This window comes from Pristis pectinata, chromosome 29, assembly GCF_009764475.1.
Source record: "Pristis pectinata isolate sPriPec2 chromosome 29, sPriPec2.1.pri, whole genome shotgun sequence".
NCBI classification, from domain to species: Eukaryota; Metazoa; Chordata; class Chondrichthyes; order Rhinopristiformes; family Pristidae; genus Pristis; species Pristis pectinata.
Window position 1 is genome coordinate 15,279,811 of NC_067433.1, and position 19,469 is coordinate 15,299,279.

At 49.0% G+C, this 19,469-nt stretch overlaps 1 protein-coding gene across 3 annotated transcripts in view; it reads left to right on the forward strand.

The window, feature by feature from the left end:
* LOC127584375 (phospholipase DDHD2-like) overlaps positions 1-19,469 on the forward strand; it is a 42,498-nt gene that overhangs the window by 12,025 nt on the left and 11,004 nt on the right. For 2 of the 3 annotated variants that reach the window (XM_052041148.1, XM_052041147.1), the window contains exons 2-12: positions 1,569-1,935; positions 2,947-3,157; positions 4,667-4,857; positions 7,551-7,640; positions 9,320-9,530; positions 11,356-11,497; positions 12,617-12,825; positions 13,291-13,397; positions 14,939-15,031; positions 18,922-19,017; positions 19,279-19,446. In XM_052041148.1, coding sequence (XP_051897108.1) covers positions 1,594-1,935; positions 2,947-3,157; positions 4,667-4,857; positions 7,551-7,640; positions 9,320-9,530; positions 11,356-11,497; positions 12,617-12,825; positions 13,291-13,397; positions 14,939-15,031; positions 18,922-19,017; positions 19,279-19,446 — 1,860 coding nt within the window. In that variant the 5' untranslated portion in view covers positions 1,569-1,593. The remainder of the gene's footprint in view (positions 1-1,568; positions 1,936-2,946; positions 3,158-4,666; positions 4,858-7,550; positions 7,641-9,319; positions 9,531-11,355; positions 11,498-12,616; positions 12,826-13,290; positions 13,398-14,938; positions 15,032-18,921; positions 19,018-19,278; positions 19,447-19,469) is intronic. The other variant, XM_052041149.1, reaches the window with a different exon arrangement.

A 19,469-nucleotide genomic window follows, 5' to 3' on the forward strand; every position in this document is an offset into this window, starting at 1 on the left:
CGCATTCCATGCCCCAACCACTCTCTGAGTAAAAAACCTTCCTCTGATATCTCCCTTGAACTTCCCACCCATTACTTTAAATCCATGCCCTCTTGTATTGAGCATTGGTGCCCTGGGAAAGAGGTGCTGGCTGTCCACTCTATCTACTCCTCTTAATATTTTGTACACCTCTATCATTGTCTCCCGTCACCCTCCCTCTCTCCAAAGAGTAAAGCCCTAGCTCTGTTAGTCTGTCCTCATAATGCATACTCTCTAAACCAGGCAGCATCCTGGTAAATCTCCTCTGTGCCCTTTCCAATGCTTCCACATCCTTCTTATAATGAGGCGACCAGAACTGGACAAAGTACTCCAAGTGTGGTCTAACCAGAGTTTTATAGAGCTGCATCATTACCTCATGGCTCTTAAACTTGATCCCATGATTTATGAATGCTAACATCCCATAAGCTTTCTTAACTACCTTTTCCACCTGTGAGGCAACATTGTCCCCGTGCCAGAGACCTGGCTTATGCCGTTTGACCCCTGTAGGTTATCCCCCTCAACAGCATCCAAAGCGGAAAACCTGTTATTGAGGGGAACAGCCTCCGGGGTCCTCTGCACTGTCAGCCTGTTCCCTTTCTCTTTCTGTCCCGACGGTCACCATCTATCTGCCTCCTGGACTGTAGAAGTACCTGCTCTAAGGGGGGTGACTGCCTCCTGATGCACAGCATCTACATAGTATTTGAAGCTGTGACTCCAGCTCATCAATTTTGAGCCGAAGTTCCTCAAGCGCTTACTGCAGATGTGGTCACCGTGCACCACAGCAGGGTCCACTAGCTCCCACATTATGCAGCTGCAGCACATCACCTTGCCCTCCATCTGAACTATTATTTTTCTTACCTAGCTGTAGTCTACTTCTATAACAATAACAGTAAACCTTACCCTTACTTACCAGCTACTCACCAGTGTTGTTGCAGATGGTCTCTGCCTCTTGATGCTGAAGCCTGTTGTGCCAAAGCCACTCGCTCTGACTCTGTCCACTCTGACAATGGCTGCTCCAAAATGGCCGTTCTGCTTGACATGATCTCCTTTTTATTGGCCCTTTTAAATTAGCCAGGACCTGTGAGGGACCAGTTGCTCCAATGTCTCCAAGGCCGATTCTGTAAATTAGAGCTGGATCTTTTGGGAATGAAATGAGGGAAAAGAAGCAAGAGACTGCGGATTCTGGAATCTGGCACAACAAACAATCTGCTGGAGGAACTCAGCGGGTCGAGCAGCATCTGTGGGAGGGGGGTAGGAATTGTTGACATCAGTGAAGTGAGGGAACAGTTCCCTACACAGAAGGCAACAAAAATTCAGAATTCCCTTCTGGGGTGGCAATTGATGCCAGGTTGGTAGTTTTGAATCGCAGACTGGTGGATTTCTGTGAACCGGAGGTATGTGGGGGAAGAGGGAATGTGTTGGGTCAGGTCCTAACTTGACTGGACTGAACAGTGGAACGGGCTTGAGGATTGTCTGCTCCCATGTCAGAGATGGTGTAGGTGAAGTGGACTCCTGCATTGAACTGCCACTAAATTCTCTGTTTCCTCCAGGGCTCTGTAGTTCCTCCTTCTCGAGATGGCTGGGCCACCCTCTCCTGTTGTTCCAACCAACATTGAGCAGCAAGGTACAGGCAGCATTCTGGCTGACGACACTTGTACAGAGGTGACAGGACTGTTGCCGCTGACGACTGATGGCCAGGTCCCATCCTCGGCACCAATGCTTTCCCCACCGATATCCATGGCACACACCTCCTCATTTGTCCTCTGCCAGGAGCCTGCAGAGCAGGGGGCAGGTCACGCTGCCAGCTCAGTGTCCCCAGAAGATCCCGAGGTCAGCCGCAGCAAGGAGCAGGGTCGCAGCATGGGCAACCTTCATTCTGACCAACACCACACTCCCGACACCACTCCATCGCACCAGGTGAGTGTTGCCCCAGTGCTGACATTTGGTTCAGTGGGACACCAAACTTTATTTGAAAATCTTTTTTAAAAAAAAAACTGCAGAAATCAAACAAAAACAGAAAATTCTGGAAACGTTCAGCCGGTCAGGCAGCATCTGTGGAGAGGGAAGCGGAGTTAATGCTTCAGGTCAAAGCCCCATGGTCAGAACTGGATAAAGGGTCTGCGAAATGATATGTTAATTCTGTTTCTCTCTCCATTGACGCTGCCTGACCTGCTGAGTGTTTCCAGCAATCAAGTCTGTAAGACGTAACATGCTCCAAACAAAGCCATGCTGACTATCCCTAATAAGTCCGTGCTTTTCCAGATGTTAGTATATCCTGTCCCTAAGAATAACCAATAATTTCCCTACCACTGCTATAAGATTCACCAGCCTATAACTTGCTGGTTTGCCCCTATTGCCCTTAAACAGAGGAACAACATTGGCGATTCCCCAGTCCTCTGGGACCTCGCCTGTGATTAAAGAGGATGCGAAGATCTCTAGGAATACTAGAGGAACTTAATAGCGCAGAGTGACTGCAGGTTCAGACTAGCATTGGGGTTAGAGGGACAGGAATGTGGGATGGTGGAGGTATGGAGGCATTATGTGATGACACTGCATAGAAACAGCTGAGCTTTCAGTGGAGACACACGAGACTGCAGATGCTGGAATCTGGAGCAACAAACAATCTGCTGGAGGAACTCAGCGGGTCGAGCAGCATCTATGGGAGAGAAGGAATTGTCGACATTTTGGGTCAAAACCTCTCATCAGGACCTGATGCAGGGCTCCAACCCAAAATGTCGACAATTCCTCCCCCCCCACCCACCACAGATGCTGCTCGACCTGCTGAGTTCCTCCAGCAGATTGTTTGTTGCTGAGTTTTTCTCCATATCTGGGTGACAAGGAGATCCGCGGCTTCCACCACCGTGGACAGATTGTGAACGTGACCACCTTCTGCTGGAGTGATCCGTTTGCTTTGCTGGAATGTTTCAGGGTGCCCCAGGAACAATGGATCGGGGAGAGGGGCAGCCTGATCGCCCGATACTGACAGGTCGTGGAGAGACGGCGAAGGTGGACCCTGTGCTGAGCCCTTACGAACCGGTGCAGCCTCATTGGTTCCACTGCAAGATGGAAGACTCCAAGGCTCTGTGGACTCCCTTCAGTAAACTGGACTCTCTCGTGCTGGAGGAGAAGTATCGTTCTGGTAGGCACCTAGCGAGTAAAGTCTGAATCGTACAACATGGAAGCAGGCCCTTCAGCCCACTAAGTCCTTGCTGACCATAAGGCTTCCATTTAAACTAATCCTATGCTAATTTCTCCCCACCTTCCCATCAACACCCCCCTCCCACCCCAGATTCTACCACTTGCCTATATAAGGGGCAATTTACAGTGGCCAATTAACCAACCAACAACTTGCCCTGGCCAATTAACCTACCTTGGGAATTGGGAGGAAACTGGAGCACAGGGGGATCCCACGCCGTCACACGGAGGACATGCAAACTCCACGCCGACAGCACCCGAGGTCAGGATTGAACCCGGGTCTTTGGCGCTGTGAGGCGGCAACTCTACCAGCCACGTACCCCGGTTAACTCTGCTGGAAGGTTGTTGACTGACTTGGGGAATGCAGAGAATGTGAGGTTTATTGGAAGTGGGAAAGAGGGAAGAAACCCGCTGTTGGTGGAGCGGGAGGAACAGTGAGAGGTGGCGCATAGCATTGGGTTGGATTCTGCAGCTAAAGCTACAACAGTTGCATTTGTTTGACACTATGTGAGGATGCTGGGTCAGGTGGCCAAAAGCTTGGTCAAGGACAGAAGTCAAAAGAATGAAACGGAAGGGAGAGCTCCAGAGCTTGGAGACTTGACAATCTCCCACACGGCTGCCTGTGGTGGGGCGAATTCAATCTGACGACAAGCATGAGACCAAAAGTGCTCTGATGGTGGAATGGCGCCAATTGTGTCGTTTGTGGTCCCGACAGACCGCTGGTGGGAGCCCGGAAATTCCCTGCTCAGTGATGGGGGGGAGAAAGGGGGAATCCCAACTGGAGCCCCCCCCCCCCACCCCCCAATGTGCATTTCCACGAGAGCCGCTCTGTCACAGTGGCCGGGAGCAATCGTATCCTTGGCAGGCGAGGGGATTGCTGATCACGGGGAGTTGGAGCAATGTGAGGGGGAGCTCCGGAGGGTAACGTGGTAGCATGACGGGAAGTGGTGTTGCCTGAGTGTTGAACAAAGTGCGTTAACTTGCAGAGACCACTGTGGTGCCAGGTGGGGAGGCACGTGTGATCCTAGTTTAATAGATACAACATGGCTCTTTGAAGTACTGAATGTACAACAACCATCAAGCACCCTTTTTCTTTTAACATTAATTCTCCCCACCAACCCATCCGCTTTTCCGCCAGGTTCTATACACAGCAGCCAATGAATCCGCCAACCCGCACATCTTTGGGATGTGGGAGGAAACCCACACAGCTGCAGGGAGATCATTGCAAACTCCACACAGACAGTACCAGAGGTCCGGATTGAACCCGGGTCTCCAGCTTTGTAAGGCAGCGGCTCTACCAGCTGCTCCACTGTGTCCCTGGGTGGAGAGAGGATGATGCGGACGTGTGGTTAGATAGTCCTCCTTGGTTTGAGAGGGTAGATCTGGACCGGAAGGACAAGACAAAAAAAACGGGAAGTAGTTCCACTCGGGAATGCCTTTCCTCTTTTTCCAGTGTCGAGCTCGGAGGAGGTGGTTGTGGCGACGGATGGCGGGCGTTACGACGTGTTCCTCATCCAGCGCTCACGGCATGCGGTGTACTGGCAGGAGACGCCCAGCGAAGTGCGGCGATGCACCTGGTTCTACAAGGGCGAGAAGGACAGCAGGTTTAACCCCTACACCGAGGAGTTCAGCGAGCAGATCGAGGTACGGTGCCACAAACCAAGATCTGCCCTTAACCCCTCATCTCAGCAGGTGCACCCTCTGCGCTGGGCGTCTGTCACTGGCTGTTGGCTGGCACTCTAATCCTGCCTTCATTTCACTCCCATTGCCCCTTGCACTGGCAAGAGCACCTGGCAAACACTTGTCTGGGACCCCTCCAACAATTGGCTGGCTTGGCGGGCCGCATTTATTCCCACTGGAACTTAAGGTTACCCCTCGGTTCCTTTATAGAGGTTTCTGAAATTATGAGGGGCATAGATAGGGTAGATGGTCAGAGCCTTTCTCCCTGGGCAGGGGACTCTGGAACTAAAGGGCACAGGTATTAAGATGAAGATCTTTATTAGTCACATGTACATCGAAACACACAGTGAAATGCATCTTTTGTGTAGAGTGTTCTGGGGGCAGCCCACAAGTGTCACCACGCTTCCAGCGCCAACATAGCACGCCCACAACTTCCTAACCCGTACGTCTTTGGAATGTGGGAGGAAACCGGAGCACCCGGAGGAAACCCATGCAGACACGGGGAGAATGTACAGACAGACGGCGGCCAGAATTGAACCTGGGTCGCTGGCGCTATAATAGCATTATGGAAAGGAATTTGAAGGAGATGTGACGGGTAAGTTTTTCACACCGAGGGTGGTGGTTATATGGAACGAGCTGCCGGAGGAGGAGGTGGAGGCAGATACAATTACAATGTTTAGAAGGCGTTTGGGCAGGTAGGAAAGGCGTGGAGAGACACGGGCCTAATGGAGCCAAATGAGGTTCATGTAATAGGCATCATGGTCAGATTGGACAAGGTGGGCTGTGGGGAGCCCGGGCACACCGACGAAATTTACTCCCATCAGGTGAGCCAGATGCTGAACCGTTGGGGGAGGTTTCCGAATAGTTGCACAACAGATTATTGGGGTTTTGCTGCACAATTCAAGCATGTCCTCCCTGCTCATGTGCCGTGTCCCAGCCAATAAAGCAAAGTACCCAAGATGCATTCTGAACAACCTTGTCTGTCTACCTGTGGGCCTTGAGGGATGTATGTCTATGAGCCATCTGTTCCTCTACACTACCTTCATTTACTTTGTATTCCCTTCTTGTCTCTTCCCAAATGCATAACCTCACACTTGCAGCATCAAATTGCATCCCCAGTGGTCCAAACCTCTGCCTTGTTACACAAGCCTGTCCTTGTCCTGTGACCCACACAGTTGGCCCTTCTTTCTTTGCTAACTCTGCATTAGGTAGGCGAGTGGTCCAATGAAATTTAATACCATGAGGTGTGCTGTGAATCACTTCAACAGAACAAGGTGAGGCTGTTGACTCAATGGCATCGTTCCGAAGGATGTGCAGGAGCAGAGGGAGTGCGTGACTATTTGAATGTGGGCAGGGCGTGTTGAGAGAGGAGTGTGAAAACCATGCGTGACTCACAAATGGAGGCAGACGGGAGCTTGGGTTCAACCTTCATAAAACACTGCTTAAGCATCCAATTCTGCTCACTGCACTTTGGGGGAAGTCGTGGTTCTGTGGAGGGTGCAAAAAAAATTCCCAGAGTGGTTTTGAAGAGGGGTTAGACTGGAGGGGCTGTTCTTTTTCTCCTTGCTGCAAAGAAGGTTGCAAGGAGTTTGAGGAGCTGGGCCAGGGAGGGTGATTGGAGGGAATGTGCTCCCTGGTAGCAAACCAGGGGCACGGATTGGGGCAAAAGGTACAATGCAAGGAGAAGCTCAGTATTACAGGGAGGGGTCGTGGTCTGAAACTTGGTCTCTGTAAGGCTGTGGAAACAGTTGGAGCTGTCAAAGGGAATTGGATGAGAAAGTGCAGAGGAGTAGGACTGAAGGAGTTGCTCCACCAGGTGCCAGCATAGACTCAGTGGGCTGAATGGCCACTCATGTGCTGAAATTATTTGAAAAGATTTGAATTTGCAGTGTGGGGCACAGAAGCTGGGACTGGAACTGTTGCAGTGCATTATTGAACACTGGCTATTGGGCTCCACACCAAAGATCAATGGTCTCTGCTGTTTCTTTATGTATCTGTTAATGAGGTATGGCACAGCCCATTAATTGTCCATTAACTGAGTGGTTTGCACAGCCATTCCAGAGCCACACATGGATTGGATCAGGTCAGGATCGATTTCCTCAGTTTTGGGTTTGTACAACAATCTAACAGCTTTAAGACTGATACAAGCAACAAATTTTAATTAACTGAAGTTAAATCCCTTTGTTACCCTGAAGAGATTTGAACTTCTGTCTCCACAGGTCTGAGGACTGAAGCCCAGCAACCATAGTCCTGGGTTTAATCTGGATTTGAGAGTTCAAATCCCAGTATGACAACCGAGTTCAAATATTCTAGGTGATTACATAAATAAATCTGGAACGTAAAAGCCGATAGCAGTAATGTGCCAAACTACCAGATTGTCACTGATTTCCAGCAGGGAAAGAAATCCACTGCTCTTCCCTGCTCTAGTGTGGATTCCCCATGGGAGAAATCATTATCCTCCAAATCTGGGGCAACACCCATACCTGCCCTCTGAAATGGTTCAGGCAAGGCACACTGTTCAGGGGATGGGCAGTAAATACTAGGCAAGCCAGTAACATCCATATTCTGTAAGTAATTCTCTTCATTTTAAAAGAACGCGCTGTTTGAAAATGAGATTCCTCTGTCCCGGCCTGATGGAAACTCTTGACTCTCCACAGAAATCGTACAAAGAGGCTGTGATAACCAATGAATGGAACAGGAAGGTAGAATTCAGCACAGGAGAAATCATTATCCTCCACAATCCAAAGGTGACTGCCTGGCGGAGATGTGCGCTCTGACTTCACAGACCTGGGATATTTGTGAGACCTTTTGAGTGCTTTATGTTGTAGGTGAGGCAGGAAGCAGACTGAGCCCAGTCCTGCCACTTCTTTTGAAACCGTGGAAGTTGATCTCTGCGCTGCTCTAGCAACTGCAGAAAAGACTTGCATTTATACAGCAACTTTAATGTAGCGAGGTTGTCCAGGTTAAGTTCATTGTCATATGCACAAGTACAGTGAGGTGCAGGTACAGTGTAAAACTTGCTTGAAGCAGCATCACAGGCACGCAGATTCAGACATTTCGCAAGAGGGTTCTGAAGCACCGTTTAACAAGCCTGATAAGATTTTAAGGCAGGTGATCAAAAACTTGGTCAAGTATATAGGGACATCTTGGGAGAAAGAAAGAGGGGAATTGGTTTATTATTGTCACCTGTACTGAGGTACAGTGAAAAACTTGTCTTCATACAGATCGTACAGGTCAATTCATTACACAGTGCAAATACATTGAGTTAGTACAGAGTGCATTGAGGTAGTACAGGTAAAAACAATAACAGTACAGAGTAAAGTGTCACAGCTACAGAGGGAGTGCAGTGCAGGTAGACAATAAGGTGCAAGGTCACAAGGTAGATCGTGAGTTCAGAGTCCATCTCATTGTATAAGGGCACCGTTCAATAGTCTTATCACAGTGGGGTAGAAGCTGTCCTTAAGCCTGGTGGTACATGCCCTCAGGCTCCTGTATCTTCTACCTGATGGAAGAGAAGAGAGAATGACCCAGGTGGGTGGGCGGTGGTGGGGAGAGAGAAAGAGAGAAGCAGAACACAGGAGAGGTTGAAGGAGGGAATTCAGGATCTTCAGGTTTGGGCAGTTGAAGGAATGGCCCTGGGGTGGAGCAATTAAATTCTGGAGCAACACACATGAAATGCTGGAGGAACTCAGCAGGTCAGGCAGCATCTATGGAGGGAAATGAACAGTCGACGTTTCAGGCCGAGACCCTTCTTCAGGACTGGAAAGGAAGAGGGCAGAAGACAGAATCTGTCCTGATTCCAGCCCTGATAAAGGGTCTCAGCCCGAAATGTCGACTGTTCATTTCCCTCCACAGATGCTGCCTGACCCGCTGAGTTCCTCCAGCGTTTTGCGTGCGTTGCTCCAGATTTCCAGCATCTGCAGTCGCAGTTAACTTCTGGGATGTTCAAAAGCCGAGGATTGTAGGAGTGGAGATATTTTGGATGTTCATAAGGGTAGCAAAGATTGACAGCTGGAAGAAGCAATCTACATCAGGTATGCACACAGCCTTGGCATTGAAATGTGAGCCTGGACATCCTTAGCACAGTGGAGAAAGGCTTGTGTCCACATCATTCAGAACTGGCCAAGTTTAACCATGTTAGAACAGGGATAACTCTTCAAAGTTAAGCTTTTTTTTGAAACATTCACAGCAGAGGAAGGGGGTGGGGTCTCGATTAATGTTAAAAACCAAAAACTGGAACCTTCAGCAGTGCAGGACTCCCTCTGTGCTGTGCTGGTCTGAGGTTTGACCAGCTCCTGACTTGGGCTGAGTTGTTGTGATGTTGTTGCAGGGGGGTATTTATTATTCCTGATGGAAGTGACTCGTGTCTAATGCCCAGCTGTGTTTTCTCTCCCCTCTCGCTCGCTGTCCTGTGGCCCCGCCTCAGCTGATGATGCATTTCCAACCGTCGGGGTCGCTGGACGAGTGGGGCTCTCCCTCCACCGAGCAGAGTAAACCGTGGGCCATGAAAAGGGGCACGGACCAGACCTACGGGGACATCTTCGCCGGTGAACCTGTGAAGGTGGATCACTTGGTCTTCATGGTGCATGGAATTGGGCCGGCTTGTGACATCCGATTCCGTAGCATCATTCAGTGCGGTGAGATTTCTCCTATTTCCACTCTTTCCTTCCACCTCACCTGGATCCACCAATCACCTGCCAGCTCGCTCCACCCCTTCCTTCCACCTTTTTATACTGGCCATCTCCCCTTTTATCATAGAGCAACACAACTCGGATACAGGCCCTTTGGCCCAACCAGTCCATGCCAACCACTGTGCCCACCCAGCTAGTCCCAATTTCCTGCGTTCAGCCCATACCCCTCTAAGCCCCAACCCTCCATGTACCCATCCAAGTGCTTCTTAAATGCTACTGTTGTACCTGCCTCACCCACTTCCTCTGGCAGCTCATTCCACATACTCACCACCCTCTGTGGAAAAAGTTGCCCCTCTGGTTCCTTTTTCTTCCCCCACCCTAAATCTATGCCCCCAAGTTTTAGACTCCCCTACCCTGGGGGAAAAGACATTACCATCCACCTTATCTATGTCTCTCGTAATTTTAAACACTTTTATAAGGTCACCCCTCATTCTCCTACGTTCCAAGGAATAAAGACCTAGCCTGGCCAACCTCTCCCTAGTCCTGGCTACGTCCTTGTAAATCTTCTCTGCACGCTTTCCAGTCCAGTCTATCTTTCAATCCAGATGAAGGGTCTCGACTCAAAACGTCGATACTGCCTGACCTGCTGAGTTCCTCCAGCACTTTGTGCATTGCTCCAGAGTCCAGCATCTGCAGTCTCTTGTGTCTCAAGCTTTTTGCTGTTTTCTGGTTAAAAGTTATTGGATGGAGCCATCCCCTTCTGGATTGGCAACTAGTATTTTATCCTGAAGCATGATTGCACTGATTGTCCTGAGTCCAGTACTGGGATGAGAAGAAATTCCTTCCAGCTAAATTTTGGGAAGATGAAAGCCATTGTCTTGAGTCCCATCACCAATTCCATTCAGTAACCCCTGGCATGTGACTGAAACTAAAGACATTTCTCTTATTGTCTGCTTTAAGAATGCCCCTTCAAGATCTGAACTGCAACATAGTTATTTTGTGTTTGGTCACGTCTTTTCAAAAAAGGATCCTTGAAAATCAGAGAGAAGTGAACAATTAACTGAAGAACAAAAGGCTGTATAACCTAGAAGTCTGAAATAGAAAATGCTGGAAGTGCTTAGCTGGTCAGGCAGCATCTGCAGGGAGAGCAGTGGAGTCAATGATTCAGGTTCATGACTTTTCAGAACTGGATAAAGATTAAAGAAACTTTGTGTGGTGGGGGGAGAAGAGAAGAGGGAGGAAGGCAAGAGTGATTCAATGGGAGAAAGGGGGGGTGGGGGGGAATGCTCTTGAGAAACAAGGAGATGTGCCTGAGGTGTCTGTGGGATACAGATTATGAAATGCTTGGACTCGAAGCTGATGCCAGATGGCTACAGTGTCCTTGTGCAGTGATGTTCTTCATGCTCGTGTTGAGCTCCATTGGAAAGTTATGGAGACAGATAGATAGCAGTCCAAGAGGAAGTGGGGCTGAAAAATACAGCAGGTGACCCTTGGTAATGTGCATTGTAGGTCGTAGGAACTCTTCCCTCGTGTCTACAGTAACTTACCAAGGGCAACCTTCACCTGGCTCTTTGAACATTGGTAATAATGAGTTCTGCACCACCTCTGTCTTCTTTGATGTATTATTAGACACTGTTGTGATCTTGCATCAGACTCCTGAAAATGCAGCAAGTTAACAATAGAGCACTGGCTTCTCATACCAGTAGAATAGCAAAGCTGTGCCCAGTTGCCCTTGCTGGCCATTGTGATATAGTGGGTAGTTTTGCCTCCTGACCTCTTGGGCTGCAGGCTGTCCTTTTGCTGATTTAACCCCCACTCTGCCCCTTTGCAGTGAATGATTTTCGGAACTCTTCTCTCAACCTGCTGCAAACGCACTTCAAGAAGGCACAAGACGAACAGAAGGTTGGTCGCGTGGAGTTTCTGCCCGTCAATTGGTACTGCACTTTGCATGGAGACGCAACAGGGGTGGATGAGTGAGTGTCTATATTCCCGATTTGTATTGAGCTGGGTGTGTGTGTGTGTGTGTGTCAGATTTGGATTAATGTCAAATACACCAGGGTGCAATGGAATTCCTTGCTCATGTAAAGTTCAGTGTAAACAGCATACATGGCAATAATAAATACAGCGAGTGCAAAACTACAGAATGGTGCAAAGTACAGTAGTGCAGGCTGTATGCATATGTGCAGCTCTTTTCTGCATCCTTGCATCTTGTGTGTCTATTTGTGTGCTTGCGTGTGTATGTTTTGTGTGCATGTGGTAAATGCATGCATGTCATTGTGTTTATTGCATGCTTCAGGGTAACGTATTCTCAGCTTCTAATACATTTCATGTACACTGCTGCCTTCCATAGTTCTAGTTGTGTTGTGTGTCTGATGATGAGGATTGCATCACAGCCATGTGTTCAGAGGCTGTCTTTCAGTTGTGGCAGTGCTTGCTTATTGGGAGCCTGATACTCTATGGGGAACCCCCCCCCCACCCCCCCCCATGCCCAGAGTGGACCAATGGCACCCACTTGGAGCTGGTGCACTGTAGTGTGCCAGAGCCAAGGGAGATTTGTCCTAACCTCACCTAATCATTAGCATTGAAATGTACAAAATTCTTCACTGCCTTGACAAGGTAGGTGCAGGGAGAATGGATCTCCTAGCTGGTGTGTCAGGAACCAGAAATCAGTCTCAAAAAAAAATGGTCAGGGTATTCAGGACTGAGAGGAGAAGAAATTTCTTCACCCACAGGGGAGTGAATCCTTGGAATTCTGTACCCGAGATGGTGTGGAGTCTCTGTCCCTGAATACATATATGCAAAGATGGGGAGGTATTAAGATGTTGGGGATGTCAGGTTAGTGCAAGAAAGTGGTACTGGGGTAAAAGGTTGATCTTGATGTCAATGAATGATGGAGCAGATCTGGGGCTGAATGGCCTTCTCCTTGCTGCTGGTCCCAGTGTAAACCAAGCTCTGTGGTAGAGTTCCCACTGTGTGCTTCCTCTGTCAAGAACAGCAGAAACCTTCCAGCCAAGGTTCAAGCCATCAGTGAGCTATTAGTGTTGTTGCCACACACCTGCGCTGACTCCCCCTCTCTCACTGACTCCTGCCAGAGAGATTCGGAGGATCACGCTACCGAGCATCAGCCGTCTGCGACACTTCACCAACGAGACCCTCCTCGACCTTTTCTTCTACAACAGCCCCACCTACTGTCAGACTATAGTGGACACAGTTGCCAGTGAGATGAACCATCTCTTGACCATCTTCCAGCAACGCAATCCGGACTTCAGTGGAGGCGTTTCGGTGACTGGACACAGTCTTGGTAAAGCAGCGATATCGGTCAGCAGAGTGTTTTATTCCAGTTTTGTCCCTCCTCAGTTTTCACGGGCTCCTGGTGACGCTACACCTTTTACCCTCGGTGTCCCTCCTCCGTGGCCCACATCCCTTCTCCATCTAGCGCAGACCTGTGAGATACCTCCTCCAATACTGCCTCCAAATTTAATCTCTCTACCCAAGGTGTGCTTTCAAAGGTGACCATTGTTTCACTGAGAAAACTGTGAATGTGTGCAGTTAAACACACATCCATTAGTGTGGTTTCAGTGAACCCTCCATTCTGGTATCTGTTTTAACGCCCTGCTTGCAGTAATATAGCAATGCACACCAGTCTTTTGACCAACTGACAATGTGAGATGTTGCTAAGGTGCATGCTGACTCCATGCTGCCTCTGTAAACCAAGGAAGCCCTTGCCACACTTCCTTTCCATCTAAGTATGTGCTCTGTTCCACAGGTTCCCTGATCCTCTTCGACATACTGACAAACCAGGTAGATGTGGGCTCCAGAGAACCAACACCGAGGCAACCACTTCCGAGAAGGAATTGTCATTCCTGTGCCAAGGTACTTCCTGGTGTTCTTGGGTGGGGCATCAGACCACACCCCCTGTGGAGCTCAGCATGAGATCAATAAGCAGGTTGGGTTGGCAATTGTAGCTGGGATTGGTACTCGACAGTCACCTCTTGCTCATTATTTTTTGACACTAGTTCGAGTGTGTCCTTGGGTGAGTCTAGCTCCCACTGTCCTTCACAACTGGGAGATACAAAGAGCTGTGATCCAGGAGAGAGGAGTGATTACAACTTTCCTAGTGGTAATTAGGCACCTTTAATGAACACTGTACCACTTCTTCAAACTAGGACCTCGACCAAGGAGAAGTTTGCAAACTCCAAAGCAAATCTATGACTCTCCCACGTATGTCCTTTCCTCAAGGGCCTGGGGAAATCTGTGGGGCCATGGTTATTGGGGTTCCTTTGAAATGCTATTGGGTTGGTATCTGGGATGTGGAACAAAAGAGCAAACTGAATGGAGTTTTGGACCTGTCATGGTTGTGGAATTGGTGGGAGGGTCTCCTCCTGCTTTTGTGGGTTTGAATTTTATGGAATTGAAATTTCTCATGATGCAGAAAGAGACCATTTGGCCCACCGAGTCCTCTCTCATCTAACTCGGCCTGCTGATGTGTGTACGTCTGTCCTGATGCTATTGTTCAGCTGCTTAATGAGGCCACTCATCTGTTTTGGTGACCCTGTTAAACGTGTTGAAATGCTGAACACAGCGGCTTCAGAGAAAACATACCAGGGTTTTGTTTGCCAATACCCAAGCAGCCATTCTCAGCCCGTGTCTAATTTTTCACTTTTGGTCAAACTTCCACTCACTCCTCCTGCCTTTCACTGACTGTTGGTTTGGAGACAGTACAACAGGTCGAGAAACAAAGGCAGACCTGCATTTCTGTAGCGCTTTTTGCCTCTTCCTAGACAGCCCACATGCCTTCCACCCAATGAAATACCTTTTATGGTGTAGTTACTATAGTGAAGTAAGAATTGCTTCTGGCAATTTACGCTTGGCAAGCCCCCTCACACTGGATGCGATGATCATTGGGTTATCTGATAATGTTAAGTGAGGGGCAAATATTGGTCAGGACACCAGGGAGAATGCTCCTCCTACCCACTATGTAGTCTGGGACCCATTGCTGCCTCCTGTGCATGGAAAGAGACCTTTAACACCCCCTTAGAAAGGCAGCTTCAACAACAGTGTGGCACAGAATGGTGAGCCAACACCTTTGTGTCCTGGTCTCTCTGGAGTGGGATTTTAACCCACTATTTTCTGACCCCAGAGTTGAGAGCAACGCCCAGTGTACCAGGACAGTACTCGATGTCACCCATATCGTTATGTACCTGGTGTCCCCTATATCATCATGTACCCTCTCTGTGCAGCCATCTGTGAACCTCTGAATGTGAGCAAGGTGTCCCCATCATGCTGCTGCTGATGTCCTTACTTCGACACCAAGCCACAGAGCCCCCATATCGTTGGGTCTACATTTGAGTCGAACAGGTTTGGCAAGAGTTTGCGCAGAACTGAAGTTTTCTCTTTTCTGTTGACTGTAACAGAACGTGAAGAGCTTGGAAGAAGCTCTGAAAATGCACGGGCTATCTGAATTCCAGAGTGTCTTGGAAAAGGAAAAATTGGATTTTGATTCATTGGTAAGATCATTCTGAAAGCCCCATGTCTTGATTTTCCTCATTTGATGGCTATTCCACTTCTGGTCACCACACCTACCCCCACCCCCCCCCCCCCCCCCACACCTCTGCCCACTCTTTGGACAGCCCCAGACACCCGAACCTGTAGGGCTACACTGGGACGGTCAGTGGATTTTACCTCGGGTCTCTTTCACTCGCTGTCCCCGATCATTGTTGAGGCAGCTTCGAGCGGTCAGACACTTGGCTTTCCATTTTCTTTATATTTAAATAATAATTCCTTCCGGTGATTTATTTTGTCTGGTCCCATGTAAAGTTATTTCTATTTTGTTACACGTGTAAGCACTTGCCAGGTAAGGTTGGTCCTTTATTGTGTTGGAGACTGTTGGACTTTTGTAGCACTTTCTGATTCAGGTGAAGGTTTCAGCAAAAGAGCATTGTAAAGTGTCACTTGTGGGAACTCGCTGGAAGTGCTTTCAGAAGTTCATGTTGGTCCGTCAGCCACTAATCCCTGGACCCAGTTCTATTCACTTCAAAATCTGATCTATTAATTCCTTCAATTGGCCCAAGCTTAATTGACAAAGCCCTATCGAGATCCAATTCACCACATATGCTGCCTCATTCTTACAAGATCCTTTAAACCAGTTGGATTTGTTTCCTTTTCCTTCACGGGCAAACGTTATGATTTTGTTTCTGAATGCTCCTGATCTTATGGATTTCTCAAAGTCGAGTTTATTGTCAAATGCACACGTACATGTGTGCACGGGTGCAATGAAAAACTTACTTGCAGCAGCCTCACAGGCACATAGCATCAGAGAAGCAGCATTCACAGGAAAAACACAAATTAAACATGTACACAATTTTTACATGAAAGAACACAATTAGAATGAAAAACAAGGTCCACTGTAGTACAAAGTGATCAAAGTAGTCATAGTGTTGCTATACTAAGGTAGTGATTAGGGTTGTGCCAATTGGTTCAAGAACCGAATGGTTGAAGGGAAGTAGCTGTTCTTGAACCTGGTGGTGTGGGACATCTGTACCTCCTGCCCGATGGTAGCTGTGAGAAGATGGCACGGCCCGAATGGTGAGGATTTTTGATGATAGATGTTGCCTTCTTGAGGCAGCACCTCCTGTAGGTATTCCCAATGGTGGGGAGGGATGTGCCCCTGATGTATTGGGGTGAGTCCACTACTCTCAGCAGCTTCTTGCATTCCTGTGCATTCAAGTTGCTGTACCAGACCGTGATGCAACCAGTCAATACTTTCAACAGTACACCTGTAGAAGTTTGTTAGCGTGTTCAGTGAAAGGCCAAACCTCCTTTTAACCTTCTAAGCAAGTAAAGACACTGGCACGCCTCAGCGGTTTCCTGGATCACACTTTCTAGTTGCCCCAGCATTTGTCTTTTCCGGATCTCATTCCACAGAAGCTTTGGGAAAACTTATCCCAGTTTGTGTAGTCCCTTCAGCGTGTTAAGGATTCTCTTATTCAACAGGGAGATTATTTTTCCACTGGGACATGTGCTGTTAACTCCTGTGTCATTGGCTTTGATACTGTCCCAAAACCATGGGGAGGGCCGTGAAGGGGCTCGACCTGGAGGAAGTGAGCTCTAGCGTTGGGACGGTTGTATCTGGGCTGGAATGGAGTGGTCTAGGTTTGGGGTGAGCCGAAGGGAGGGCTTCAACAAGTGATTGAGGGTGGTAAGGAGGGAGGACTGTGATACGGAGGCTCCTGGGTTGGACACCGACTCCAGGAAGGCTGCCAGTGATCTGGTTCACTCTGAGATGGAGATCGAAGGCAGCGATCAGAATCCTGTATTCAACGAAACACAGAGCACTGGTGGCAAAAGGAAAGCATGGGGTTTGGGGTGAGGCTGGGGATCTGAACAAGGGAGGGTGGCAGTGGGTGGGTTAACACGACCGGAGGAAGCTTGGATGAAGTGATCAAATGAGGGAACTTTACTAAGAAAGGTGAATGAGAGTGTGAGATTCAGTTGTGTGGGAATATGGAGGAACAGGGAATGAGCACTGATCCCAGCATGCTGAATAGCGAGGCTGTGGAAGACGAGGGGGACGTGGCAATTAAATGGGGTGTGGCAACTGTGGGTGATGAGGAGCGTCCAATGTCATGGACCTCTCCTGCTCTGGGCAGGGGGAGGGACCTCCAACCCAGTGAGGGGTGGATGCCTGTAGATCTGCTCTAGAAGGATGGAGACACACCCATCAACTCCCAGCTGTTGCTGGCTGTCAGAAGGAAAGTAATGGAACCGCTTCAGGTCAAGTGCAGTGAGTTCTGACTTGCCTTGCCTTTCAGAGGCAGTGTCCACATGTGTTAGAACAGTACAGCACAGGAACAGGCCCTTCGGCCCACAGTGTGTGTTCTGTTATGATATCCTTGGGGAAATGAGGGAAGGATTGTGGGAAAGAGAGCCACTATTTCCTAGCTGTAAATTGGCACCCAGTTTAAAATGCTGCCCTCCTCGGGGGTATTGGTTTATTATTGTCACTTGTACCAAGGTACAGTGAACAGCTTGTCTTACAAACCAGTCGTACAGGTCAGTTCATTACACAGTGCAGTTACATTGGGTTAGTACAGAGTGCATTGATGTAGTACAGGTAAAAACAGTAACAGTACAGAGTAAAGTGTCACAGCTACAGAGAAAGTGCAGTGCAATAAGGTGCGAGGTCACAACAAGGTAGATCGTGAGGTCATAGTCCATCTAACTGTATAAGTCTCATCACAGTGGGGTAGAAGCTGTCCTTAAGCCTGGTGGTACATGCCCTCAGGCTCCTGTATCCTCTACCCAATGGAAGAGGAGAGAAGAGAGAATGACCCGGGTGGGTGGGGTCTTTGATTATGCTGGCTGCTTTACCAAGACAGCGAGAGGTAAAGACAGAGAAAGTGTGAGATTTGAGATCCTGGTGTTAAGTTGCTCAGGCTTGGCCGAAGTGCAAAATGATTTGGAATTTGTTGGGATCAAATCGGTCGTATCAGTGACTTTGGTGGAAAGGATTTTGGGGCCTTTGGCAAAAGAATTTTGACGAGAGCATTTTGAGGCCTTTGACTGAATTACTGTGGGGATCAATTTGGTTGTATCAATGACTTTGGCAGAGAGGATTTGTGGCCTTTCCACCACCCACAAGGCACAAGTCGGGAGTGTGATGGAATACTTGCCCAGGTAGTTCAGCTGCAAGGATCCTGATACCATAAAGAACAAAGCACCCCTCTGCCACCCTGGGTGTCCATTCCCTCCACAGCTGGCCCGCACTGGCTGCTGTGTGTACCATCTGCAAAATCACTGTGGTCGTTAACCCAGGTGACCTTAACAGCACCTGCCAAACCCATGACAGGCACGGTAGTGTAGTGGTCAGCGTAAGGCTTTACAGCACCAGCGACCCAGGTTCAATTCCGGCCGCGGTCTGTAAGGAGCTTGTACATTCTCCCTGGGTCTGCGTGGGTTTCCTCCGGGTGCTGTGGTTTCCTCCCACATTCCAAAGATATAACAGGTTAGGAAGTTGGGGGCATGCTATGTTGGCACCGGAAGCGTTGCGACACTTGCGGGCTGCCCCCAGAATAGCCCACGCAAAGATGCATTTCACTGTGTTTCAATGTACGTGTGACTGATAAAGATATCTTACCTCAGGCCAAGGTCAGTGGGTGCATGGGAACACCACCACCTGCAGGTTCCCCTCCAGGTCACGCACCATCCCAACTTGGAAGTGCATCATTTACGGATCGAAATCCTGGAATTCCCCCTCCCTCCCCGACAGCAGTGTGGGAGCACTGTCACCATTCCGGCCGCAGCAGTGGGAGAAGGCAGCTCGCCACCGCCGCCTTGAGCACAACTAAGCAGGGGGAATGAATAAATAAATGCTTTTGTTCGCTTTTTGTCTTGCCAGGCGATGTGTTCGGATGCTGAACTGAAGGACTTGGGGATTCCTCTGGGACCGAGGAAGAAAATCCTTAGTTTGGCGAAGAAATTGGCTCACAGCCAGGTATGCTGTGCTCACTGGCTGTGTGTCGTACTGAATCTCTGTGATGGTGGTTGGCAGGAATGTTTTCATGCACTGGAGGTGCTCAGTAATCCATGAGCTGCTAAGCCATCCAGAGAGAAGTGGCATAGGTTCTCCAGAGTCTGGTTTACAGAGTACCAGGGAGGGGGATTTGAGTTAACGCGAGAGGATCGGGCTCTGTCACTTCTCCAAGTGTGCGTTACCTCACTGCCCTTGTTGCTAGAGTCACTCTCTCTTTTTCAGGAGCATCAGGAAGAGGAGCAGATCGGTGAGCCAGCGGTGAGAGCCATCCCTGAGAAAGCCAGCCTGCCCTCGGAGGAGGGGGGCGCTGGTGAGCAGTCACAGAGACCCCTGTCCACCAGCAGTCTCACTTCGGTCAACTACGAGCAGTTTGACGTTGGCATCGGTCAGGTGAGTCGGGGCAACCCTTCCAG